This window comes from Sciurus vulgaris, assembly GCF_902686455.1.
Source record: "Sciurus vulgaris genome assembly, chromosome: 12".
Taxonomy (NCBI): Eukaryota; Metazoa; Chordata; class Mammalia; order Rodentia; family Sciuridae; genus Sciurus; species Sciurus vulgaris.
This window is the reverse complement of record NC_136473.1, coordinates 97,687,965-97,714,591: the sequence shown is the minus strand read 5'-3', so window position 1 is coordinate 97,714,591 and position 26,627 is coordinate 97,687,965. Positions and strand designations below refer to the sequence as shown.

Genomic DNA, 26,627 nt, shown 5'->3' with positions numbered 1-26,627 from the left:
AACAGGGCCCTCCCCTCAGTGGCAGCGACTCGCACTTCCTAGTCTGAAAGCAGAGAACGGAAGGAAGGCGAGACCTGGGATCCAGCCGTGTCCGTGCCCTTCGTGGGGAGGAAGGAAAGGAACCAAGCTGAGCAGTGGGTCACTCATCTCTCCCTCTTCCGGCAGCTCAGCCCGTGCAGTAAGAGAGGCCTGTGACTGACTGGATCAGCCACCAACCAGAGAACCTCAGGGGCTGGGAGGGGAGGGTCCAAAGCAGCCGGCTGGTTCTCCAATCCAGCAGGAATGCTCATGCTCCTAGGACTCCTGACAGTTCCCAGTGAACTGTGAGGAAGATGTGAGATTAGTCTCCCCAGGCCTCGTCCTTGTTCACTATAAATTCTAGGAAAAGTAATTGATTCAGGGCAGAGTTTGTCCGGAAGCACTTCTCTGTCAAGAGGCAGATGAATTGGAATTCCAGATTTGCTAAAACCCATCATCCAAAAGGAAGTGAATCTCGGGGGTGATCCAGTAGGGCCCAGTCTACCTAGTGGGTTGTCCCAGATTTCCTGGCTTGGGCCCACAGGGCTGATATGTGAATCTTAACTCTTACATTTAGGAATACACTGATTGAGACATCCTTTAGAATTAAGTCTGCTGAATTGCCTGCAAGTCTTCCACAAAGAATTCCACAACAGTTTATAGCACATCTGTTTATCATTATAAAAGATCAGTCACAACAGGGAAATGATTTATAAGGTAATGCTAAGTAAAAAAATAATAATAATAAAAAATTATGACATCATAGGATTGAAATCACATAAAAATGACACACATATGGATAGAGATTCAAATGAAACTTGAGAACTCTGATTTATTGGGGAGATGTGGTTGTAGGTGGATTTTTAAATTTAATTTTGATTTTGATTGTTTACCTGTTTGCAAAATACGAACAATTTTATAAGATAACATTTTGCGGAATTCTGGCTGTATCCTGGGAGAAATCTCAGCGTGGAAATTGTCTCTGCTGTTTGATCTCTTAGAGAAAGGGCAAAAACCCTTGAGCAATGCTGGCCTCTTCATCCACTGGTACTAATTCTATTTTCTGGGCCACTGGTAGGCAAGATGTAACAACTAGGCCACATCTACTTCATGAAACAGGAATGGTTTTGACATGTTTAAATAGTTGGGAAGGAAACAAGATTTTCTAGCTTGTGAAAAATTATATGAAATTCAAATTTCAGTGCCCACAAATACAGTTCTCTTGGGGTGCCGCCACCATGCTGATTGGTCCCCTTATCCTTATGGCACCTTCCATGCTTACAGCTGCAATTGAGTTGCAGCAGAGACGATGTGGAATGCAAAGTCTAAAATATTTACTGTCCAGCCTTTCCCAGAGGACCCTCTCCAGTCCTTGCCGTAGGACGCCAGTTGACCGCAGCCTGGAGGACCTGGGATAGCCCCACCTTCTTTGTCGTCACTGCTGCTGGACTCCTGGTGCCTCTTGGAAGTCACCAGCGTCAGATAAAGCTCAGATAAAGATGGAATGCCAACATCAGATAAAGCCCGAGAATTCTGTTCCTGCAAGCTTCTAAAGTACCCTCCTTACTGTTGGCAGGGTGGAGGTTCGGGTATAATAAACACTCCGTGGGGGTGTTAGAGCTGTTTAGTTAATACTTATCCTTCTTGGAAATGAAAAGCCCAGTAAGTGGGATTGTTGTCGCTGCTGTGTAATCATGGTGATCGTTCCTGTAAATGGTCAAAGGCTGTCACACTCCCCTGCTCATTACTAACCAGACCTTTCTCCAGCTGAAATAATAACGTGAGTCTAATTAGAATAAAGCTCATTAGAGACGGAGACAGCCATTAATGCCTCGATTGATTTTTCTAATGAAGTAAGCCGGCGGAAGGAGACTTTAACAGGGCAGCTAATTATTTTTGCTTTTCTTCAGCATTTCTGCAGCCTTTAAAACTGTTGTTATAAATTGTCGTAGGACCATCAATGAAAATGCTGCCAAAAAGCGGTCCGTGGCTAAAGAGGCTGGTGCACTTGCAGCCCTGGGGAAGCGGGGGAGGCGGCACTTGCAGCCGGACAGCCCTGTGGGCGGAGCTGTGAGCCCAGCAGCCCCTGGGGATCCCGTCATCCCACTTTCCCAGCCTCCTCACCGAGTTTGATCTGGATTCTGGCTGGTGGCTCGTAGATGCTCAGGCTGTGGGAAGCATTTATCCTTCCCCCGTATTCCTAGTTCAGGAATGCCCAGGTTCTCAGAGAAACGAGTGACATGGAGGAAGAGGTTGGAAACCAAGGTGTCAGGAGGCACAGAAGGAAGATGCCTGAAGTCCAGATGGGACGGTCCTACTTTATTCATCACAATGCTCTTTGCCACCCAGAAAGCGGTGAAGTCCCCCAGCACAGGTCACGGCAGCTGAGGAAGGACCACAGTAGGTGAGGAAACCGAGCCTCAGGAAGCCCAGGGTTAGACAGGGAGAGGAATCACGTGCAGGAAGCAGACAAGAGGTAGGAGAACCAAGGCCGTGCCCGGGCCAGAGGTTCCCAGTGACATCCCGACAGGTAAAGGAAAGGATGGGCTTTTCTGTTGGCCATTCAGTGAGTCAACAAATGGAAGAGCCTGTTTTATGATGAGTATAGCAACTAATTCCAGACAAACACGAGCCTCTTTAAAACCAACTTCTGTCACAAGCCTTCACAACACGACTTCATATTTGCTTTCTCTAAACATGAAATTCAGTTCTCTGACTCCATTGCTGTACCTAAGAGGTTCTTCAACTCCGAACTTGGTGTTGACAGCAAAAGATTAAGATACCTGACCGAGCCTTATGGAAAGAGCTAGATGCGCTCCAGACGTGGTTTACGTAGGTAAACAGAGGTATTATTGTTGAATTGTTAAAAAGGGCTTCTTCAGTGTGATCTGCAAAATGTCGACAGCTTCTTTCTTTGATGGAAGCACCAGGATGCTTCCTGTCTAATGTCACTCAATGGCCTCCTGCCCACAGCCCAGCCCAGCCCTGCCCAGCCCGGCGTTCACACCCATGTGAAGTGGGCCACGCAGGAATCCAGAGGGCCTCAGAAAGACGAAGACAAACAGGAAACTCCTGCCTCCTCATAGAAGGAAGGCAAACATTTTGGCCAAAATTACTCTACAACATGGTGGTGTGACAGAACGCCTCTGAAAGGGGGCTAATTCTCTGGGGAAAACGTCACTTGACACAGTATTGAAACTAGATCATAAAGACCAAGTAGAGAAGGCTGGAGGATGGGCGGTGAAGGAAGAGAGCAATCCTTGAGAACCCTCTGGGGTGCGAGAAGAACCTGCCCGTCTTGGGTCCTTGGTCTTGCTGAGTTCTGTGTGTTTGGCAGTAAATGGTACAGGAGTGAAACTGTAGTAACCACTTTCTTCTTGGGATATTAGATTGATTTTTTTTTTTGCATGCCTAATAAAAATGCTGCAGTGTAAATGTGTGTGTGTGTGCATACAGACACACGTACATGCACATGTATGTATATATGTGTGTGTGTGTGTATATATGTATATATACATATACATATATATACATACATATATACATATATATACATATGTATATATACATATATATATATAAAGCAACTTCATGGAGGTATGGTTTACATACCTTAAAGCTGGCTCATTTAACATGCACAATTCAATGATTTCTAGTAAATTTACCCAACTGCATGACCATCCATCACCACACTCCAGTTTTAGAACATGTCCATCACTTCAGTAAGATCTAGCCTGCCTGCTTACAGTCAATTCCCATTCCCACCTCCAACCATATATTTTATTTTCTGTTCTAATTTCTATGATGACTATAATAAAAGATATGAATCTTTGTGATTCTTAGTATGTATTGCCATGCTGCTGCTGAAGCAGCCGTACCATTTTACACAGCAGCAACAATATACACAAGTCACATGTCATTGTATACACTCAGGAATTGGTGCTACTCTTTTTAAATATCTAGTGATGCTAATGTGTATTTTTTGGTGGATAAGCAGATCATTTTCCTGTTTGTGTGTCTTCTGGTTTTATTTTGTTTTGACTGAGTTTTTGCTCTGTGCACGTTCCCTCTCACGGGATCCTGTCACAATTTTTTTTTTTTCCTTTTTTTGTAGGAGCGTTGTAAGTGTTCATTTGCATATTATAAGGTGCAGATATCTTTCTCAGAGGGAAGTTTGCCTTTTTATATTGCTTTCTTATTTTCTTTTGACATGGAAAAGTTCATTTCAAACATTCAGATAGCTACATATTTTTATTTTTCTTTGTGATCTGTTGCTGTTTCCTTGAGCTTGAAGAGTTAACTCCCCATCCATGAGCTTGCCAAAAGTTCACTTTTACGTTCTGTTATACTGTTATTAAGATTCAGCACAGCGTTCCTCTGGGAATCTGAGTCTGGGGGTCCCCTTGGGTCAGACACTTAATTCTTACATAATTTAAGCTGTGCATATGAGATATTCTGGAATGGCAGGGAGTTCTTTGTTTTTGGTGGGTCCATTTTTAAAAGAACATGGAAAAACTGAGGCATATTTAAGGGAGAAAGGCCTCAAAGGACACCGTGTCAGTCTCAGGGGCAGGAACCAAGGGTGCTCTTGGTCTGGAAAGATATCCTCTGGTTCCAAAGGCCAAGACCAAGGTGTTCTCTGGGAGTTTCAGAGAGGCGGGATTTGGGCTCTTGGAAAATTATCCAACATATTCCAGCAGAAGAGAAAGCCCTCTGTTAGGAATGTGGTAAATGGAGGCTCATCCTACTTTAGGTGGGAGATCCAATAGGAAAATCTCTAGGTCCCCTCCCAACTTCAGAATTTTAAAATTCTATAGTATTTTTTCATCTGTCGACTTGTTTGACATGTTGCTAGTGCCACCCTAAGTCCTGAGATGCAACAGTGAATAAAAGCTTGTGCCTACTCAGAGCTTCTGTTCAAAGGAAAAGAGTCAATAAAGGAATCGGCATGTTAATCTTGCCAGGGAGTGATGATAAAACAAACTTCAATGAAGCAGGGTAAGAAGTGCTGTTTTATCAAGGGTGTTCAGCGAAGACATTGAGGTGGGTTCTGAGCAGAGATCTAGAAAGCGAGAAGTGGTGGGTGGAGTGAGGGCTGAGGGGAGGGGTGCTGGCCAGGGAGCAGAAAGAGCAGAACCAGGCCCTGTGCTCGCTGCCTGGCTTATGTGAGGATCCGCATGTAACTGATCCAGACATGGGCCCAGCTTCTCACTAGAGAGTTTCATTCACTATCAGGTCAGTTGGTCTCATTTTTCAATAGCATGATAAAAGTTGTAATGTACTGAGCACCTACTATGTGCCTAGCTTTGCTAAACATAATACATGTATTACTTGTAATTCCCACAACTCTGCAAGTTAGGCCATACCATTCCCATTTTATAGACGAGGAAAGAGATTCGGCACTTCCTTTCTGGAACTTCCATCTACCCTTCCCCATGGGAGTATTCTCAGTTCACAGCCAATGGTCACGTGTGTGTGTGTGTGTGTTTGTGTGTGTGTGTGTGTGTTGCTGGGGATTGAACCCAGGGCCCTGTGCTTGTGAGGCAAGCACTCTACCAACTGAACTATCTCCCAGCAGTGGTCACATCCTGAGGTGTGCATCCATGAGGCTGAATGCAAGAATGCACATGTGCAGAAAGGCACTGAAGACTTCCACAGCAAGGCTGCACCTGCGGATGGGTGGCCAGTCCTAAACCATTTGTCTGTGTTGAACCTGAGTAGCAAAGGTGCTTTCGGCACATCAAAGGATTAGTTCTATATTCAGTCACACTTTGAACTGTTCCTCTTTAATCTAGGCGAACTTATAAGTAGGAATGCGTACTGTCTTTTGCTGCTTCTTAATATCTCAACTTCATAGCCTAGACACTTCAGCAAGCAAATGAAAAATCCTTCCTAGAACCTATGTTCTGAGTTAACCTAAACTTCTTCGAGTTTAAAAGAAAATAATGATATGGATAACCAAGGGGACACGTAAGCCCAGAGGCAGAGGGGGTGATCAGCAAATTCTCCGTGGGCAAGAGCTCCTCAGGGTGTTCTGAGTCCATTCCAAAATGCCCCCGTGGCTCTCTCAAACAATCCTTCCTTGTCGGCATCATTTGGAGTTTCCATTCTTGCAGTTTTCTGGGGCCTCTGGGAATCTTTCCTTGCGTCTTTTGCACAAGGATGGAATTGTGAGCAACAGTCCCCTATTCTAATTGCATAAAGCGTCTTTATGAAGACTTCCATTTTGGGTCCCCTTAAGGGGGAAGGAGGGGAAGGACATGCTTCAGCTGAGAGAATCGCTGGTATCTCTGAGCCTGCCCACTCGCACTTCCTGCCTCTGACAGCTGAAGGTTTTCAGGTTCTCTTTTTAGCAGAGTTCCTAAGAATTTCGACGAGACCTGAAATCATGTTACAGAAGCAAGCTCCCTGTCCTGCCCCGTGGGGCCAGTGTGCAAATGGGGCCCCATTTCATGCAGAGATGGGGCCCCTCAATAACAGTTATCTGTCATTTGAACCTCAGTGGGTGGCCATGTGCTAGCTCTTACCTTCAATGCCTTTGGATTATAACTTTATATAACCAAAATGTGTGGTTCCCCGAGCAGCTGACAGGTGATCATCACAAAAAAGAAACTGATTTGAATTCAGTTATCAAGACACTACAAAACAAAAAAAGGGCAAAGCTCTGTGGTCTTGGGCTTCTCTGAGCTTTCCCCACAAGTAACAGGGCTCCGCGCCTACCTTTCAGGATTGATAATGAATAATAAATGAAATGGTATCTGCAAATCAACTCCTGTGTTTCCCCCCTCTGTCTTGTAATAATTCTAATAATTTAGAGGCACAAATGCCTGGGAAAGGATTTCCAGCACCTGTGTTGAGAGAGGGCTCGTTCAGCTGTGTTCCTCAAAATGGTGTGGGCAGGGAACCTTTCTTGTAATAGCAGTAAATTTTGTAGGTCCTAAAACAGTCCATGGGCTGCATAACCAGAGTTGGAAACACTGCTGTACCAATGAGCATAGCAGTTCTTATAGCTAGGGGTCTGCCTGTCGCCTGTCTGTCACTGCTTCCAAGTATTTCTTGATGGAGGAGGTGCCCTCTCAACCCCACTCTGGCTGGCTGCGTCTCTGCATAGATCTGCAGCCTTGTTTACACATAAGAAGGGAAGGGACTGCACTTTCTGTCTTGGAAGCTTTCTTTGTGCCCATGGGGTTCTGGTCTGTCTGGAGTACAGGCTCAAGGAGGGGAGGGTTTCCTGACCCTTGTCATAGCAGCACTTATGACCACAGTCCTCGCACACCTGACAGCCACAAGGGAGGAGGTCCCTACTCTCCTGCCAGAGGCCTGGACAAAGTCCGTTTATAATAACAGCAATTACAATAGCGGCAGTAGTGAGTAATCATAGCAGCAGCTAACGTCTATCAACTATATCGTATTTTTCCCATTTAATCCTGATCCCAACATGGGACCAAGACCATGATTATCCCCAGGAAACCAAAGCCTGGTAATTTGTCCCATGCCCCACTTTGCTTTCCTAATAAAACCTCCATCAAACCCCAGGAGCCCTGCCCTTCCTGTCCAGCTGAGTCCCCAGCATCCCTGAGCTAGTCTGCTCTCTGTGTCGTGGGTAAGGAGTATCGCTCCGTATTCCCAACATTGTTCATATTGTCCCGCCTCCCATGTTAGAGGTCACACTCCCAGTGGTCAGGAACCTTAAGGGTCTCCTTCTTCCTCTCCAACAGGTAACTCAGAGTCTCTACTGAGTGGTCTGGGTCAAAGCGAGGGGTGGCCTCAGCTTGAGCATTGTCAGCAGAGAGGTGAGGGATAGGGGACATAGCTGAGGACACGCCATCTTCTCAGGGACACTGGTTACCCCGTTATGTCAATCAAGCCTCCTGATGACTCTGGACTCAGACACTCCTGCAGATAGCAGAGGTGGGGATCAGCAGTCCAATGGTGGAGGAGACCAGCACGCTGAGGGGCTGAGGGGCAAGGCACATTCTAACAGAACAAGCCTTTATTACATTTTGACTCATTTAATCTTCAACAACCCTGTGAAATGAGAACCACTGTTATCTTTATCTTGTAAATGAGGAAACTGAGAGACAGAGGGGTGACTTGATCAGGAGAACAGTACGTCACAGAGCCAGAGTTAGCACCCGCTCATTTATGGCGGGGCTTAAATATTAGGGAAATGTAAAATATTTCCGATGTGCAGATACTATGACAAACATGTAATACATTTGGGAAATAGTTGTGGGCAAAATTATTATTTTCTTTAAGGATTGGTACTTTGTGGAATACTTGCCAGAAATTTAGGAAATTCTAAGTGTTATTCCTCCCCTATACAATTAAGTACATAGTTTATGTTTAAAAATAAAAAATTTGAAGGTTAAAGGTTATAAAAACAATAATAATACCCCCTTGTCTATGACATTGCAATGCTTTTCTCCTGTTGTATGTGTGGCATATTACAGACCCAGAAAGGGTGTTTTGACCATGACTATGAGGTCAAATGTGGAGAGAGGATAAAATATGTTAAAATATAACCATTACCTGGGCCCAGGAGCCCTCAGATCACCTGCTGTGCTAGCAAACGCACCCAGAGGCCTTTGCCTTTCTCCTGCATCCATGGTATGGTCCTAGACACCTCGCTCAGATTCAGCAAATCCTTATCTATTGTTTTAAAAATGGTTTTAGAATGAATTTAAATTGAGACATCCCTAGGTTGTAGTACCACACTCTGGGAAGCAGTATGTTCCAAAGAAGGGGATAGCCATCAACAGTGACTCAGTCCATCTTCCTGATGAGAAATCCGTCTCCTGATGGATCATCCATTCAGTCATTTCTTGGAGCCAGGACTGGGTCTCACATATGCCATACAGGTTGTTATAAATTCTTCCCAACATAAAGAAAGGGCTTATTGGGGTCTGGGGAAGACTTTCATGCCTTGCGAGAAATATAGCTTTAAAGTTTGCCAGTGAGTACTTAGGATGTGTCTACTTTGTGCCCAGTGGTCACTGATAAAGCCCAGGTTCTGTTACAAAGAAACAGACTGAAAGAAAATCAATTACCACTATTTCAGGCTCTGCTTTGAACTTCTCATTCATGTGTTACTCTTTTTCTTTTTTCCTCCAAGGGTCGAGATTACTGTTCGGAGGAAGAAGATATCACATAGCACCAATTCTGCCACTCAGACCAGGAGCTGCTACTGTGTAAATAGGTTACACCCCAGTCAAAATCTTTGCAAAGGTCGGTTCTCGTCAAGGAACAGCACTATAACAAAGAAGATCGTTCCATATCGTATGCCCCATTAAATTACAGTGTTTCTTAATGAACTTGCAAAGGAATAACAAACAAAACAAACAGACAAAAAAAAAAAAAAAAAAAAAAAAAACTTTTCTCAAACCTTCTTTGTTGCTGCTAGTTAAAACTTGTTGCAACTTTTCACTTCTCTTGTGTCCAGGTATGCAGCAAAATTCTGCAGTTTCACCATAAAGATACTCTTGGTTTTACAGATGTTCTCCAACCTATTTTCTATAAGATGAGGTAGTGGTGAACTCAGATATCAAACTTCTATTCTAGACCGGTTCCACTTCTAAGTCAAGCATCTCCTTTCCTCTCTCTTTCCTCCCTGTCTCTCCTGAGTGGTCCAGAGACGGACCTGAGCCTTGCTTCTCGCTGGCAATGTTGAGCTTTGGAGATGGGATGGTTGCTATGGCAAGCCTCGTTTCTCTGTCTGGAAGAAGTAGAGAAACCATTATCAAGTCAAAGCATGTCGTGACCTGACTCCTGCAAGTGACCTAAGAGCAGGGTGGCAGGTTGTTCCATCTCATAGGTCTCTTAAGGATTAAGCTTGCAATACTGGCTTCAGTCAGACGGAAGTGTGATCACAATCATTTCCAATCCCTCTTCCTCTCTTTTTTTTTTTCTAAGAAATAAAAACATTTTGCTGTTTTTATGTATCCTTGTCTTCTCCCATTCATCCAGCTCAGTGTTTTAATATCATCCTGGGTGTGGAGTTGAGCCCTCCTTTGGGGTGACACTGATCATTGTCCTCAATGGCTTCCCACCCTTCCGTTAATAATCTACCAAGGTTTAGAAAGGGCTCTAAGTGGTCAGAAGAGAGGAGGAGGCACCCCTCGACTTTTGAGGAGGGCCTGAATCTACCCTGCTACCTTTTATTTTGTTAGCCAATAAAGCATCTTATTTTGTAATTCTCCCCTTCACGAAGCTCCATGAGCCTGCCACTTCCTTTTCTCTAGCTTCCAGCACTGGATAGGACAGTGAAAAGCATTTGCCGACTCGAAAGCATAGGACATTTACACTGGTGATGATATTTGGAAATGCAAAAGCCCAAAGCCCTGGCTGCGGTGGGGAATGTTGACTGTGTGTTCGGTAGAGTTTATTTTTCCATACTATATGAAGAGGCTGATCTCTTCTCAAAGACAGAAGTAATATTTTTAACAAATATTGTCACAAGTAAATAGCAATCAAAAGGAGAAAATAACTTTTGTATTTTTTTAACGTGTTTGATAGCTTTGACGAGGGTTCTCTTTGTTACTTTCTGGGGAGGGCACCCTATTAAATGCCACGCCAGCAGTCCAGGTGTGTCACACAAGGAGGGCTGGGTGTTTCATTTGGGGTTGTGAATTTCAAGGGCCTCCGTATCAGCCACACTGCCACCTCCCAGAGGTGGATGGTTAAGACAGTGGGTAGTTACAATGCCCCAGGTCATCAAGAGATCACCTGCCACAAAGCAGAATAAGGAGCCAATTGGTTCTTCCTGAGATGCGCCTTGACTTTTAAATCCATCCACGAAATTGATGGCACCATTGATGTGCTAACAGTGAGGTTCCTAATCTCCTCTCGGACCTGGGCAGCAAAGCCAGGGGAAGAAAGCTCAGTCAACTGCTGTAGAAAACGGACTCAAACATTAGCAACAAAAATCCCTTGATTCTTGTAGCAGCAGCTATTTTGGGGAACAGCTGTGGTTGTTACATAAATAGACACAGCCAAAATTTAAGGCCTTTTATCCTGCTTCAAGCAGAAAACTGCAGGAAGAGTCCAGTAGTCTCAGATTTTAAGTTCCCTCCCCTTGTAGGGTTTTTTGGCCAAGTGACGAAAATAGTTTTCCTCAACTGTAAACGAACTGCTAAGCCCCACCTCAAACTCGCTCACTGGGGACTTTGTTCACTGTTGTGTGGATGACCTTTTCCCGGATCCATCTCCTGTTCTTATCAAGCAAGAATGAAGCAAATGTTAAACGTCTTCCATGTGACTCCTCTGTTTGGTGTCTCAGACAGTCCCCACCCGCCACGCGAAGATGAGACATGCTCCTGTTATTTGCCTCCAGGTCACGGTTAGCATTTTGACATGTTACGCGGGTACATGGAACCCCCGGTTTCTTGGGAACCTGACTTTGGGGTGTTTCATAAAACCATAGGTGTCGTCCCCATAAACCAGGGGCTCCTCACCCGGGGCTCGGTCTCCCCTGTTTAACACTGGATACGTCTTTGCTGTGCAAAAGTGATTTTATCTTTGGACGCGTTTGGTATTCCAAGAAATGGGGCGACGGAGCTGGGTTGGAAGGAAACGCTTGGTTGTGTTGGCAACACTCGCTACTGTCTGTTTTCCGTTTGTTGGTTTTAATCATAAAATTGTCAAGTGACTTGTGTTTGTACTTTATTTTTTAAAGCCTTCTGAGAGGATCTAAAGCAAAAAAAAAAAAAAAAAAAAATCTTGCCTTTTTTCCCTCCATGTATTCCAACATTAAGCAGCTTGTCTCAGATACAAGAAAAAGAATAATCCACGCATGTGCTGGTCCGAGCTGCCCCTCCTGTGCAGGACTTGGGGAGTTGGAACGAGGGAGAGACGGCAGTGACCTGGTGGATGGAGGGAGGAAAATGCTGATACAGGAACTGAGAGGCGTTTAGCAGAGGGTTCTGGGCTCTGCCTGATGCAACTGAGGATGCAGCTGCCTAGGAGCCAGTGGGTGGGGCGGAGCTGCCAACGAGATTGACAGCTGGATTTCACACACCTTGTGGACTCCAGTTGTAAAAGTTCAGCAGTGTGTGTGCACAGCTTTCTTTTGGTTGGCAGAGATTCAGGATCATGGAGTACTGTGCTCCTAATTGAATCCGTGTTTGTTGCTGGCAGACAACCCTAAAAGAGGCTTTTACCTCTGAGACGCCTCCCAGCCCCGGGCTTAAACAGTGAGTGGAGCACAGTGCTGTGGTCTGTTTAGGGACAAAGAAGCTACAAAGTCCAGAGACTGGCAAACTAGGTCAACCCCCAGGAACAGCGGGGGCCACACGGCAGCCGGCCCCATGGCAGGACTCTCCCCATCTGCAGTGCCTGTGATCTGAGACTGGACTTTGATGGCTAAATGAGAAATGGCCTGCCCCAGGACCAGCCTTGGTCCTTGTGCCCACTGCCCTGGCACCACCTCATGCACACTATGAGGTGCGAAAGCAGCTCTTTGTCACAGGCACGCCCAGGCATAGCAAGCCCACAGCCCCAGAAGCAGCTCAGGGGTGATGGAGCCCGCCTCTTGGTCCCTGCTGATGTCATCCAACTCTGGAATTATGACTTGGCCTCCTCCCAACCTCACTGCTGCTTTATTCTGCTAAGGCAGGAATCTCTCCTAATTCTGCTAGAAACAGAGATCACACCTCTTAGGAATTTCACTTCGGTAGCCCGTGATGTAGGATGACCTACATATGTCCTGCTTAGACATTGAGCAAGAATTTTAAAGTGTTCCAGCTTTACTAATCCTAAGAAACTTGGTTAAATATGTTAGTTTCATAGGAAGAAAAATGATCAAATTCTTAATCCAGGAAAACACTGACTCAGAATCTTGGACTCTGGAACTCTGATATTTTCTTTATAAACGACAAAAACAAATGGTATCTAAGGTTCTCTCCCTGTCCCTCCAACCTCCCTCAAAAAAGAAAGAAAAAATAAAAAGCGTTATTAGGTTGCACTGTATAATTTTACATAAAGCCTGCCCTCCACGCTTTTTCCCCTGGAAGGCATTCTCAGACCTTTATATCTTTATACCTCTTAGCAACTGATCTTTTTGTTACGTTTCTTAAAACCCTAGTAGAAAAATAGGGCATCGTTGGTGGGAAGGGAATATGAATTTAAAGGCATAATGGAAAGGTGGCTTGAAGCAGGAACTTTGGATCCACAATGTCACGGGGTTACTGGACCCCGGTGTGCTGTGTAAAGCTGGGTGAGGCAATTGGCTTTCAAACTATAAATGTCCCTGCAATAAACCTTTTGGAATTTCATGAATGAGGTCTGTGAATTGCCTTTTGCCAATGAACGGATGTGTTTTTCCAAGGGGAAAAATGCCCTTGACCGCAGCAGTCACCTTTTTGTATGTCTCTGGTAAAGGGTCACAAAACTACGGTAGAAACGAGGCTTGTGGGTGAACATATAGACCTTTGGAACAAACCTCGGGACTCATGAAGTGATGCCTGTTTTTCAGGAGATTGGCATACCTTATCTGGGATTTAATCTAATCTTGCAGAAGAGGAAAAAGGAACTAATAATATTTATGACTTATGCTTACTCTGTGCCAGATACCGTGCTAGGCGTTTCTTAATTGTGTAATCCTCACAAGAGCCTGTGGAGTGGGTCTCCCAGCCCATGTTTAAGTAGTGTATTTTAAGTGTCGGCTGTTACCTGTCCAACAACAATGCCATATTGAAAGAAAAATGGAAAGATGTCATTCGAGTATTTTCACGTTTTTATTCTAATTGTGCCCCTTGAAACACTGTGAAAACAACCTTTGGGGGCATCTGCCTTCCAGATTCTCTGGCTGCTCACCAGCTTGGTTTCCCCATGGGGAGTGTTCTACTTGGCCTTCCTGCATCTGCACACAGATGGAGAGAGGCCCCTGGCTAACAGGACTTGGGTGCTCAGGGGAAAAAGCTTCCGGAATTTAGGCACATGGTTCTTCTCCCCAGATATTGGAATCCTTTCAGTATCTGGGATAGGAACCTACCAGATGCATCTAGAACAGGCTACTCACTGAGTGCCCTGCTTCCTTCCCTGGGTTCCCAAAACTTTCTCTTTTCATCGCAGGCTGCATCTTCTTAAGGCTAAAAGCCTCAGCCTTGTCCCCGAGGGACAGCAGTGGAGGAAAGGCGATGGGGGCCGGTCACCTGTATTGAAATCCTTTCTCATGGACAAGGGTGGGATGTTTCTTTTTGATGGTTGGACTAGAGCCATATTTTCCAGGCAGTCAAGCACCAAAACCAGACGTCAGTCTCTTTCACAATCTTAAATACTTTTGGCTAGGCGTGTAGTGACTAGAGTCCCTTTCCTTGCTTCTTAAGACGTGACAGGTAGAAAAGATGACTCCTATCCTAGTTGTCAAAGGTGCTACCTCGGGAGGACCTGGGCCCCCCCTCATTTACTCAGCCTGAAAGAATCAAAAGAATTTCCTTGAGTGAGGGGGCATCATGTCCAGTTTTCCTGTGAATCTGTTCCCGAAACCCTGTTTATTTCTAAGCTGGCAGCTGCCAGATTCTTTAAAGATGATGTGGGAAATGGCTCTTATCGCTTGGAAGCCAAAGAAATTACTTTCATTCAGGAAAATTTCCCACCCCCCCTAAGCTGAAAGCCCTATTCTGATAATGTCTCCCCTTTCCACCATTAGTTCACTCTTCTTTCCTTCCCAGGGGTTATTTTTAGACCAAGGCTTTGAACTTGATTAAGAGAGTTAAAAGAACATCATAAACTCATCCAGAACTGCCTCAGGTTCCCTGGGGTTGAAAACAGCTTTAGAAAACCTTAGGAGGCCACCTCGCCCAGAGCCAGGAGGAAGAGAAGAGCCCCTGGTCTCCTGGCATTTCAGCCCAGACCTGTGCTGAATGACAGGCAAGAGAGCAAAGGAAATTTTAGAAAAGATTGCAAGCCAGCCTTTCCATTCCAAGCAAGATTTAAATCCATAAAAATCACTGCAGTTTCCTGGAGAGAATCTGGCTGCTGCCCTTTTTTAGGACATTTAATTTGAATCCATTTTCTTAATATAGACAAAGATACAGAAAACACAGATACTTTGTTATTTACTGCCTTCAAGAAAGCGGGCTAGTGATGTATCTCAGTGGTAGGGTGCTTGCCTAGCATGCATGGGGCCCTGGGTTCCATCCTCGGTACGGAAAAGACCTGTTTTGCCTTTCTGTAATCTTTAAGATTAGGTCTAGGAAGGTAGCAGTATAACCATAATACCAAAGCAGGGGAAACTAGTGATCCCTCCTACGAGTTGGAGTTAGACCCAAACGGGAGCATCAGCGTCTACTGGCTGTCTTGCCTTGTGCTCCGGTGGTACAGATGTGCACATCTGTTTGACTCCTCTGGGCTTCCAGCTGGGTATTATGGCTCCCCGCCTTTCCCAGTCCATGGTGCATAAAGGACACATCCCAGGCATGAGGGCCAGGTCCTGCCATATACAATTATAGTGTTGTCCATGCACTCTCCCAGTCATCTGTGTGGCCTTGAGCCAGGCAGCAGCAGCAGCCCCACCAGGACACTGACACACCAGTGGTGAAGCCAAGGTCCCTTCATCTAGGGTGTCCTGGACGTAGCGTCTTCAGCATTGCCCTCGCCAGTCTTGAGGGCTTGTTCATTCAGCATATTATTTGTGGACACATGGTACATTCCAGGCAGTAGGCGATTGCCAGCAATACACGGTTGAACCAAATACAGCGGCCACTCTCAAGGAGCCTGCATTAGGGTGGAGAGGGCCACCATAGGCAAAAGTACCAGGTGCTATGGGAGCATGCCACGGTGCTTGGAGACTTCCTGAAAGCAGTGACATCACATCATCAGGGAGATTGATAAAGCATCTTCCAGACTGAGAGGACAGCCCAGGGTTCAGCATGGACACTGAGGACCAATCAGGGCCTGCATGCAGTAAAGGGGCTGGAGTCAGAGCCGAAGAGGGAGGACAGAAGAACACGGAGTGAGCACGCAGCAGTGGGCAGGGGCGGCCACTGGGGGCTCCAGGTTTTGTTGTGACTTTGGGGAGCATATGGAAGAGCGTTAGGTGCTGTGCTGCCCTCCACAGCCCATGGCACGGGTGCCCCAAGAGCTGGGTGCAGTCTCCCTCAGGCCCAGGATCGCCTTCCTCTGGAAGGGCACACTTGCTGACTGAGATGATTTGTTCCAACAGATCTGTTCCCCCCCACCCCGACTCTTCTTCCTGTCTTCAAAAGCTCTTTTGAGTTCAAGGGCTTCAACTTGGGCTGGATCTGGTTTTGGAGACACAGGAGATAGCTCTGGGTCATCCTGACCTGACTTTAGAAACATGACGGCTAAAAATATCTCTGGGGACCAAGCTGGCCTAGACCCAGAGACAAGGGTGCATCCAAAAATAAATACCCAGGAGCGGCAGAGGGCTTCCCTGTTTAGTGTGTGATTCTAACCAAAGGCAGCTGCCCTCGAACGGCCGTGCCCTGGATGAGGCCACATGCACCTGGTGGCCAAGCCTCTCCTGGGTATTGAGAGCACACCTGAGTCCTGCCAAAGAAAAGTGATATTTAATAAACAAACAAAAGCACAGATGAATTTTATGCCAATGGAAAATACCCACAAGCGTGGACAGTTGCCGAGAAGCTCTGGGGGACCGTCAAGTCAGGGAAGGCTCAGAGACTGACAAGTGGCAGTGCCTTGGGTGTTCCAAAGAACCTATGCAGAGTACAGAGCATTGGGGTCTTCTTTCTTTGTCTTTTGTTCTTAGCCTCCAAAAAAAAAAAAATAGAAAACTTTTAGGCAGAAGGAACAGAAGTAGATGCATCTAAATACTAGCTGTAAATCAGAGCCTGAGAAAAGGCTCAAACGGGAGACTGTTCCCTGGAGGGCTTGGAGGAATTTGGGGCTGAAGGCAGTCTTCCAAGCTGAGTGACTCTGCTCCTCTGCTTGGAATCCTGGGTGGTTCATGCTGCTCCTTGGGGCTGACCTCTAGGTTGACAAGATGCCCACACCTGCCCTCCCCTTGGGAGCAGCCTGACATACCCAGCAGCAACACAGCCTCTGGTCCCGTGGAAAGCCTTTTACTCAAACACTGACTTTTCCCATGGTTGTTGACTGGAAGGCTTCTGATTCTGTCTCAGGTTTCTGAGGCCCAAGCCCGGGCCTAGGCATGTAGATTAGCACGCGGCCTGTGGCACACCTGATGCTGGAAAGCAGCAGCACATTAAGGCCTCTCACCACGTTTTATGCCCTGGTCCATCCCCACACCTCTGTCATCTCATGGCCAGGAAAGGACCATCTTGCCCCATGCCTGTTATCAGATGACTGCATCTTTGCAGTTCCCACAAGGATTTGGGTTTTATTTAGGAACCGGGTCTTACATTTGAGGAAAACCTAGGACTGAGGTATCAGCTCTCGGTCAGGTCTGGTGGATGTCTTGGAGCTTGGCTCTCTCAGTACCTGCAGAGGTGTGCTCAGGTGAGCCCAGGAGGGCAGCCTCCTCACCCCTCTGCCTGGACCCCCATCCGTTTCGATCATGCTTGGGTATCAGCAAGAACTTCATGAGATGTACCCTCCTGTATGCGTATTGATTTACTTAAGTACATACCCACTTACTTTTATAGTGATGATTACATTGCACAAAGCACATAGCATAGAAATTTTAAATGAATAAGAAACAAAACATCATATAAACAGAGGTTCTAGTATTTTCTCACAGGCTCCTGAGGGTGACCTCTGTTACCTCCTGGTATGTACATACCCACTTTGAACACCACTGCTTTAGTACAAATTTGCACACCTTGGTGGCATTCCAAACCACTGTGTGGCACTTGGTGCAGAACAAGAAAGTGGCAAGGCAGGCGCTTCAAGTCTGGGAGCAAACAACAGAAATTTAACTAATTCAGACCGAACTGTCCCTAGACAGTTGCAGCTATGGGTGCTAATAGCAGGTACCCTGTACAGAGCCCCGGGGTTATTCATCTTCCCTCTCTGGGTCTCCAGAAAAGAACACTGGCAATATCTCACACTCTCTCCGGATTGGAATTCTTTGACCCTTCAAAGTGCTTCAGCTGAACTCTGCATGGCACCCGTGTGGACCCGTGTGGCTTGAATATTATTTTTGATTTGACCACCAAGATGTCATGATTCCGTTCCATTTTGAAAAGGAGGACTGAGAAAGTGTACAGGTCTAATTATATATACATATTTATACATGTGTATTTTTGTTTATTGTTACATTTTGACATTGAACTTTCTATTAAATAATTTTTAACAGTTGGTCTGGCTTCGTTCTTTCCTCTGCCTTTCTCCTTTCCTGGGCCTGGGTCGGGGGCGTGGAGATTAGAAATGTCTAGTGAGACCCTCCTGGTGTCCTTGACCCTCCTCTCCTTCCTCTCTTCCCTGTTCCACGTCCATGAGGCCTTCCTGCTTCTGCTTCTGGGGTCCTGTTTTTCAGGCTAGGTGCTGCGTCAGACGCCCATTTAGAAGGCCCCGACTCCAGCTTTTAGGAATAGTCCACTGGTCCCCTCAGCTTTGACAAATTCATAAAGTCACAGGCTTGATGAAGTTGCAAGGATGGAGAGCGGTCCAAAAGGATGCTTTGAGCTTTTCCTCTTGTGCACTCCCCAACACACACACACACACACACACACACACACACACACACACACACTCCTAGCTGTAAGACCTTGGACAATTTACTTCACCTTTCTGAGCCTAGTGAAAATAATAGTTTTCTCCTAGTTTTGACTTGAGGAGACCCCTTAGTAAGCGCTTAATAACTTAATAACCATCTGTGTCACAAAGACTTCCTTGTAAATTCTTTCTCCTGCCAGCTGATGTTCACTAACGTTCAACGTACGCCAGGTTCTGGGGCCTCTCCAGGACTTAGGGAATTCCTCACTCCAAACCATGCAGGCCAGGAGGGCAGTGTGAAAAATGAGGCTTGGCCCTTACACTCTCCCACATGCCCGACCGGCCAACCCTGTGACGACTGGCACATTTAGAAGGCAGGAAGCCGTGCATTCGCCCAGCGCACCCGCTGCTGAGGGCCTACTCAGCGCTTCAGCAGAGCGTGAAGCCCAAAGTCACATCCCTTTGCCCTGTCCTCCTGGGCATCAGCCTGTTCCACTCTGGTCTGATCCATCTGCCCAGCCAGCCCTCAGTCCTCCACCCTAGCCCTTGGGAACGGATTGTCTTGATGACTTCCCAGGGGTGACAGTGAGGGTGGGGCTGGTGGCAGGAGGGAGGGAGGGTGAAGGGCCCCACCAGGAGCAGCCGAAGAGCTGATAACTGTTCCCAGGCTTTCTTCTCCAAGCCACAGAACTGGAAGTTCAGATTCGCTGCTGGGTTTTATGAGCTGTCAGACAAGGCAAAAGCTCAAGTATCTGCCCACAATAAACACGAGTCTCAGCTCGTTCTTTCAAAAACAAACCTGTTTTTCCCAGCAGAGGCTCACAGAGGCCCGCCAGGAAGACAGAGCTCCCTAACGGCACCCCCTGCCTCCTACACAGGCACTACTGCGCTCCTGGGCCCCTGGTTGGGACTTTGAGAGCTTCCTTCAAACTCGTGCCAAAGAGGAGTCAAGGTCGGGAGACCTCTCAACACGCCTTCCTGGCTCTTGCTAGCAACGTCCTTCCAGGTTGCTGGTAGTAGCTACACTGAATCTCCAGGTCTACTGTGTGGGGTGCTCTTGCTTAGAAAGAGGAGGTGGCAAGTGGGGTATGAGTGATGGAAGAGGAGGAAGCCCAGCTTCACAGAGCTCCACACCCCCCGGGTGGAGAAAGGGGAGGGAGAAAACCAAGGAAGGTGGGGCATGAGCAAGGCTGGATCCAGGCAGGTCTGCGGGAACCCCGTTAGGGGATGGGTCTGTCTGCTCCCCAGAGGTCTCCAGACCACCATTACCTCTGCTGCGTGCACTGCCCAGTCACCACTTCCTACCTGACAGCTCAGATGTGGTGTTGTGGAAGAAAAAACGCTCCGGCTTCCTCTTCAACTGCGTCACATTGCAAGCCAGTTGCCTCCTCTCCACCAGAACCCAGCATCCACCCCTGGCCTGATCCTTGCCCTGCACCACTCCTTCATCTTCACTTCCCCATGCTCGTTCCGCCATCTTTTCATCAGGAAAACTCCCATTTCTCCTCCCACTATGAGCCGAGATTCCTTTGCCGGCCAATTAAAATGGACCAGCTGTCGAAAGGCCTCTTACTCTACGGCACAACAGATCAGTCTTCCTTGCCTAAGAACATCCCCATGAGGGGTCAGGTGTGGGCGGGAAGGTGGGCTAGGAGTCCCTGACAAGGATTGAACCCAAGAGGATTCTGGTGGACAACCTGGTCTCCAAGTGCAAGAAACCAGCCAGTTCATACTTACTTCAGAGCCAAGGTGTCCAGCTGAGGGAGGGTGACCTGTTAGAGAGACCAGTCCAGATGGGCGGCAGGTCCAAGAGCACAATGATAGTGGAAAGGGGACTCAAGAACAGAGGAGAGCACCTTGCTCGAGGAGGGTGTACCACAATACACACTGTAAGTAATGTGGTGGAATTTGTTTTTTCCAGTGCTGGGCATTGAACCCAGGGCCTTGTGCATGCTAGGCCAGGGCTCTGCCACTGAGCTATATATAACCCCAGGCCCAGAATTGTTTTAATACAGAAAAGTGGGACACAATATTAACATCCATTTAAAGAAAAGAAAAGAATGGAGGACAAGTTACTTCAGACCTAAAGAGTCTAGGCCAAGTTTCCAAGTCTCAGGTGCCTCCAGAGACTAAGCTCCTGGCTCAGCCCACCCTGCATCTGGGAACAGCCAGAGATAGGACCAGAAGCAGCCTCCTCTTGGCCAGCACCTTTGCTTCTGTGTTCTTTTCGGGGACCATTCCTTCTTGAAGGAAAGAAGGAGAGAAAATGTTCCCCACTGGAAAAAGAAGCTCAGCCCATGTCTAGCACTTCTCCCTCCTCGATTTCCCTGAGGGTTGTGGCCACAGTGTGAGTAGCCTTTGGCCAGGCCTGCTTGCTCAGCAGATGCAGGGTGCTGTAGATCATCTTGTGGGGAAGTCAGGGCAACAGAATCATTTCTAACACTCCCCCCATTATCACCAGGGCAACCTGGGATCTTATCCCAAGGTGACCTCCTCCATCATCGGGCCAGTCCACTAATTCAGTGGCCAGGGCCTCCAGCGGCTGGTGCTCACCCCCTTGCGCCTTTCCTTTTTCTCTCAGCCTCTCACAGTCCCATCCTCTTCCTTGAGGAACCTACCAAAAATTGACTCACCACCAACCCGGCCTTCCCCCACGCTTCACACTGGTGGGCCCACCGTCACGATAAAAACAGGTATTGCTTTAAAAAAAATAGATACATAGTAATGTAATTGGTCTTATGTCAACATGAACAAATCTCAGAACCACAACGGGGAATGAAAAGCACAAAGAAAATACAGAAGGACACCACTTCGGTAAAATTGGAAGCTTGCACATGTGTATCATATATTGTGTATGGATCTCTACATGGATGGCAAAAATATAAAAACATTCAGAGAAAGATAAATATCAATTGCAGGGGCGCAGGAAGAGAGGGAGGGAAATGGTGTAGGTGAGGATTAATGATGTTCTAATCTTTTAAAATAGCTGAAGCATACATGGGGAAGTCGTCGTTTGTATGTTTGGACAACCTTCTCTATATCTCCTGTGTGTTTATGATATTTTATCATTTTTCTTAGGAATGAATGGCCTGGGTAACTTCATGTCAGGGACTAATTGCAGCGGGTTTAGAGTCAGGCACTGACATCCACCCAGGTGACGACGTTGAGAGGATGACAGGGAAGGGACACATTCCTCTTGGAGTTCTGCAAGCTTTTCGAATCTGTGCCTCATCTCAGATTTCTATGTCCTTTTCTCTGGTTTCCCCAAAAAACCCCTGAGGTCCCGGGCTGTCCCTTGCTCTGAAGCTCCACAGCTTCAGTGAGCTGGACATGGAATGGACTTCAACCAGTGCTTTGGGGTCATGATTTTGCTCATGATTTTTGCCCTGGGTGAGGCTATCCAGTCTTCTTGGGTGTGTTCCGATTTGGTATCCACCACCTCATCCACATGCATCTCCTGCAGGGCCACATGGCCCCCTGGACCCTCACACATGTCCCCCTCAGACTTGCCCATGATTGCTTTCCACAAGGTCCCAGAGTTCCTCAGGGCCAAGCAGGCCCCAGAATCTTGACCAACATGGACTGATCAGCTGGGATGCTGGCATGGTGGGTCCACCTACAAATGCATCAGAAGAATTACCTGAGTGCTTCAGAATGAGGAAGATGATAGAAAACCAGATGACAGAGAGAGAAAACCAGACGAGAGATACTGCCCATACCAACTGCCACATTTGACCCTCAAAAGATATGGAATGGTGACTGACAGGCGCGAAGTGTGGGAACCAGGGTCTGCCTTCTAAAAGATGTTGAGGAAGAGGTTTGGGAGGTGCAGAGTGACCTGGAGGACACGGGAAAGCCCCTGGTCTTGGAGGCAGGAAGACTCAGTTCTTCGGTACAGCTCCCAACACACCGGAGGAGAAATGCCTGCCAGCAATGCTCCTTACACAACGTGGTTCCCCAAGAGTTTTAGGGCTGGAATGATACTGACGTTGGATAAGTAATAGCGAGGGGTAGGGCTTAAGAGTCTGCCTCCCAGACACACCAAATCAACAACAAGAGCAGGCACCACGTGGACAGAGCTGCCTGTTGGTTCACCAGTGGTTGGTTGGTGGGCCTCCCCGCCTCTGCACATTAGGATCATGTGGGGGCCCTTCCCAATACCACGTCCAGACCTCAGCTCAGTTCAGTCGGGGACCCTGGGGATGGGGATGGGGATGGACATTGGCATTTTCAAGTGTCCCCAGACAAGAGTGAGGACTGGGGGCTGAGGACCACTTGCCCCTTTGCATGCCACTGAGATGTTTGTAGTAGTAAACAGCACTGAGGTGTTTGGGAAGAGCAGAGTACAGAGTATAAGCACACACCCTTGGGACTGTGAAGGCCCCAAGGAGGAAACAGCTCTTCCTAGAGAGAATTGTTCCTGGAAAGGGCACAGGAAGAGCAGACCCTGCACAGGGAGTCCCCGGTGACACCGACAGGAGCAAGCAGACCATCCCTCTTATTGACATAGGAGAAGAGAATGAGTCAAGCCCTACAGGACAAGAGGTCCACAAGCAAAGGGGCCCTCAAGGGTTTGTCTGGCCTCCAGACATGCATTCACTTGAGCCTTTCTGAAGAAGCAGAATTTCCTGACGATCCCCTGATAGGAAACCTGCCACCTCCGCTGTCAACTCCGATGCCAACTCCCATGTCAACTCCTGAGTTCTCCTCAGGCTAGCAGGATTTACCCCGTGAGGCTGACCTGGGCCTCAGCCTGGCCCTGCCCTGACTGGACCCAGCTGCCTCTCAAGGCTCCCAACAGTGGGAGGACAGATCTCAGCATCAGGGAATGAGCCCCTGCCCAAGATGCCATTGACGAATGGGAGGGAAAGCAAGTCCCACCCGCAGGACAGCCTTCATGTGAAGGAGGGATCGCTGGTCTCCAAGGACTGAGGCAGGTCCTCTCTGCAGGGTTCCCTTGGCTGAATACACAGAACAGGATTCACACATCCAAGGTCGTGGGGGGAAAGGGGTTGCCATCACAACCAGGGCCGCAGTGGTTGAATCCCTGCTGAGGAAAGATCACCCTGGTAAGTTTTAGAATTGCAAACTGGAATGTGACGCAGGACGTGGCCCACGCAGAGCAGGCTGCTGGCTGGAGTTTTAAGCACTCACTCCAGTAAGCTGGGTTCTCATGGTTTGCTGTCCTGAGACTGAGCCGTGACATACAACCAACCCAGGGAGACTCCACGAATAGCATTTGCTAAGCCTCATCTGTCACCCTCCTTCTCCTGCAGAGCCCAGCCAAGCAGGGAGGATGCTGGGAGGAACCCAGGCTGCTTCTCCAGAGTCTTCTGTGTCAGCTGGAGACTTCCAGGGACATTTTTTGTCAGTCACAAACCCAACCCAGGCTGGTACCCACAAGGATGCAAGTCTCCGATGGTCAGACTGCAATATGAATGGGGTTTGAGATTTAAAGACCAACCTGGATGGAGTGTGAGGTCCTGTGAAGGAGAAGCCCCTCCCATGCTCCGTCATGCTGCGAATGAAAGCTCAAGTCCTCCCGTCTCACCTCCTACTCCCAGGCTTTGCCCAAAGAAGGAAAAGGGAAGCTTTAAATCGAGTCACCCTCAAACCTCCTTTATCCTTGAGATTATCTGGTATTTGTGTCTCTGCTGATACAGTGGGATTCTGGTGACCTAGGCCCCTAAGGGGTTCCACTAGGGACTACAGAGATGACCTCAAAACCCCTCTGTTCTCCCTTCCCCATGCACAATTGGAAAGGAAAATCTTGAGGAGTCTCCAAAATATAAACAAGTAGAGTCACAAGGATAAGGAGAAAGATCCCAGGGCAAACTGAAGCCTCTTCACACACTGGGACATGGTGACAGTAAATCCTGGGCTCCCAATCTTGAGCTCCAAGGGAGACGAGTTTCTTAGCAGAAGCCCACTCTGCCCAACACTGGCCAAGTACATATCGCATAAAAGAATATGGCATCAAAGTCATCACCTGGTCCCCAGCTGATCCATCCTCATGACAGTCACTGTGCTTATGAAGCAGTGACCAGGTACTCTCTCATGTAATCCTCCCAATAACTCCTATAAATGGGTGCTGATTCTTTATTTTACAGTTGAAGAAATTGAGCATCAGAGAGATTGAGTAATTTTCCCAAGGTCACCAGCAATAAGTGGTAGAGCACAATGCCAACTCAAGTCTATCCTACAGAGAGGCCTGGCTTATTCAGTTCTAGTGCCACTCAGGTATGTGTGCCTTCTGTCACCATGCCGTCATCACACTTTGGCTAGTCTCTTTGCCTGGGTCACCATGGAGCCACCTGCCTTCCTTTATGCCCCATCCTTCTCTTTCTTCAATGGAAACAGCAGTCGAAAATTCCCTCCTCCTCCCTGAATCCCCCCAGCAGGCCCTCGCTGAGGATGCACGCTGTTGAGAGGCACTGGAGTAGATAGAGCCGGCCCCTGCCCCCCGTGGCTTGGGACCCCAGCCGCCTCTTCTCGGGTGGCAGTTACCCGCTTTCCTTCTTTCCCTCCTTTCTTTCTCCCTCGCTGCCTTCCCAGGCTAGCTGCGCTCTTCTCGAGCTTTTCTGCGCACCTGCTAGACAACCTGGAGACAGTGGGGGCGTGCAAGTGTCACCCCAGCGAGTCCCAAGCACAAGCCTTCTGCCTGACTCCCAGAGGCCGTTCCTGGGAGGCCTATGGCCGTGCAGTTTCTCAGGGCCCATCACGCAGCGCTCCCGGCCTCCTGTCCCAGCGACTTCAGTCCCAGGGACTTCAGTCCCAGGCACATGCTGAATATCCATCCGAGTGTCCACATCCGCTGCAAGTCTTGCTGGACTAAGGCACAGCGAAGGCTGGCCTCCCACTATCCACAGGGCCACCGCTGTCAACCCTTCACTGAGTTCACACTCAGCTGATTGGCGGAGACAGGCTGCCACCAGGGCACATGACAATGGGTAGCCAATCAGCACTCCCCATTCCCTGTGGCCAGGCTTAGTGTGTGGGACCCAGGGGAGGTGGAGGCAGGAGCTGGTGGTTTTGTGAGATCAACCCTGGTAAAACCCCTCAGAGCCCCAGCATCTGTGAGCAGGGCGGCTGGCCTCCTATGTACCCAGTGGTTTCCGGGCTGGTGGGTGGTTGTTTTCCCTCCAGAGCCCTTGCCAGCCCGGCCTCTCACCCGAGGGCTGTGGTTTGAAGAGTGTTTTGACTTGCAACCTCCGTGCCCATGGTGGTATTTGGAGTTGTGAGACCCTTCTGTGCTATGTAGAAAAAATGAATGGTCTATTTAGAACCTGCGAACAATCCTCAGTGTGGAAGAACAGGCCCCCATTCTGCTGCTGCAGAGCCTCCTCGGAGAGCAGCCGCAGGGGAGCTGGCCGCGGGCAGTCATGGCCACACACTGGTGAGTCCATCTGGACGACCTGGCACTCATGGTGGCAAAGCTTCCAGAATATTATGCCTTTGTCCTGGCTTTTTCCTGGCCTCCCTTCAACCTCTTCGCAGAACACTCCCTCCAGGGGCCTGTGGTGTGCTTGTGCTGGGACTGAGACCACTTTTCCTAAACCAGATGAACTTTGCTTAGGGAAGGGTGGCTGCTGGAGAAGGCCTCACACAGCTTCTTCTGGGTCTGGGTTATTGGGTTTGACCTCACCGAGGCAGACAGTGTCCCCCCCCCCCCCAGCTCCCCACCACCCCCCCACCCCCCACCCCCATCCCCCCACCCCCCAGAGAAGGCTAGCTTCCTGTAGGACAAAATGGTGGCCACTGGAGCTTGGGAAGCCCTCTGAGGTGTTACCATCACCAGAGAATGGTGCTTCACTGAATCTAGAATCAGAAGAGAATGAAAGCCAGGGGTTCCTAAACATTCAACCCAATTAAAAACTGACAGGATTACTGAAATCACAAGTTTGTTTCGAAGATTATCCACCATTAGAAATGGTGTTCAACTCATTTATTGAATTCTCTTAACAGATACAATTCCAAACAAAATCTGATAAGCTTTTGTGTAGAAGTTGGCA

General features: G+C 47.9%; 1 protein-coding gene across 1 annotated transcript in view; it reads left to right on the top strand.

Annotated features, from left to right (window-relative positions):
* Nucleotides 1-18,258, top strand: part of LOC306642350 (uncharacterized protein C1orf21) — a 222,944-nt gene extending 204,686 nt beyond the window's left edge. The window contains exon 6 of the mRNA XM_079108038.1: nucleotides 9,134-18,258. Within this exon, the coding sequence (XP_078964164.1) occupies nucleotides 9,134-9,172 (39 nt within the window). The 3' untranslated portion in view covers nucleotides 9,173-18,258. The remainder of the gene's footprint in view (nucleotides 1-9,133) is intronic.
* The last annotated feature ends 8,369 nt before the right edge of the window (nucleotides 18,259-26,627 follow it).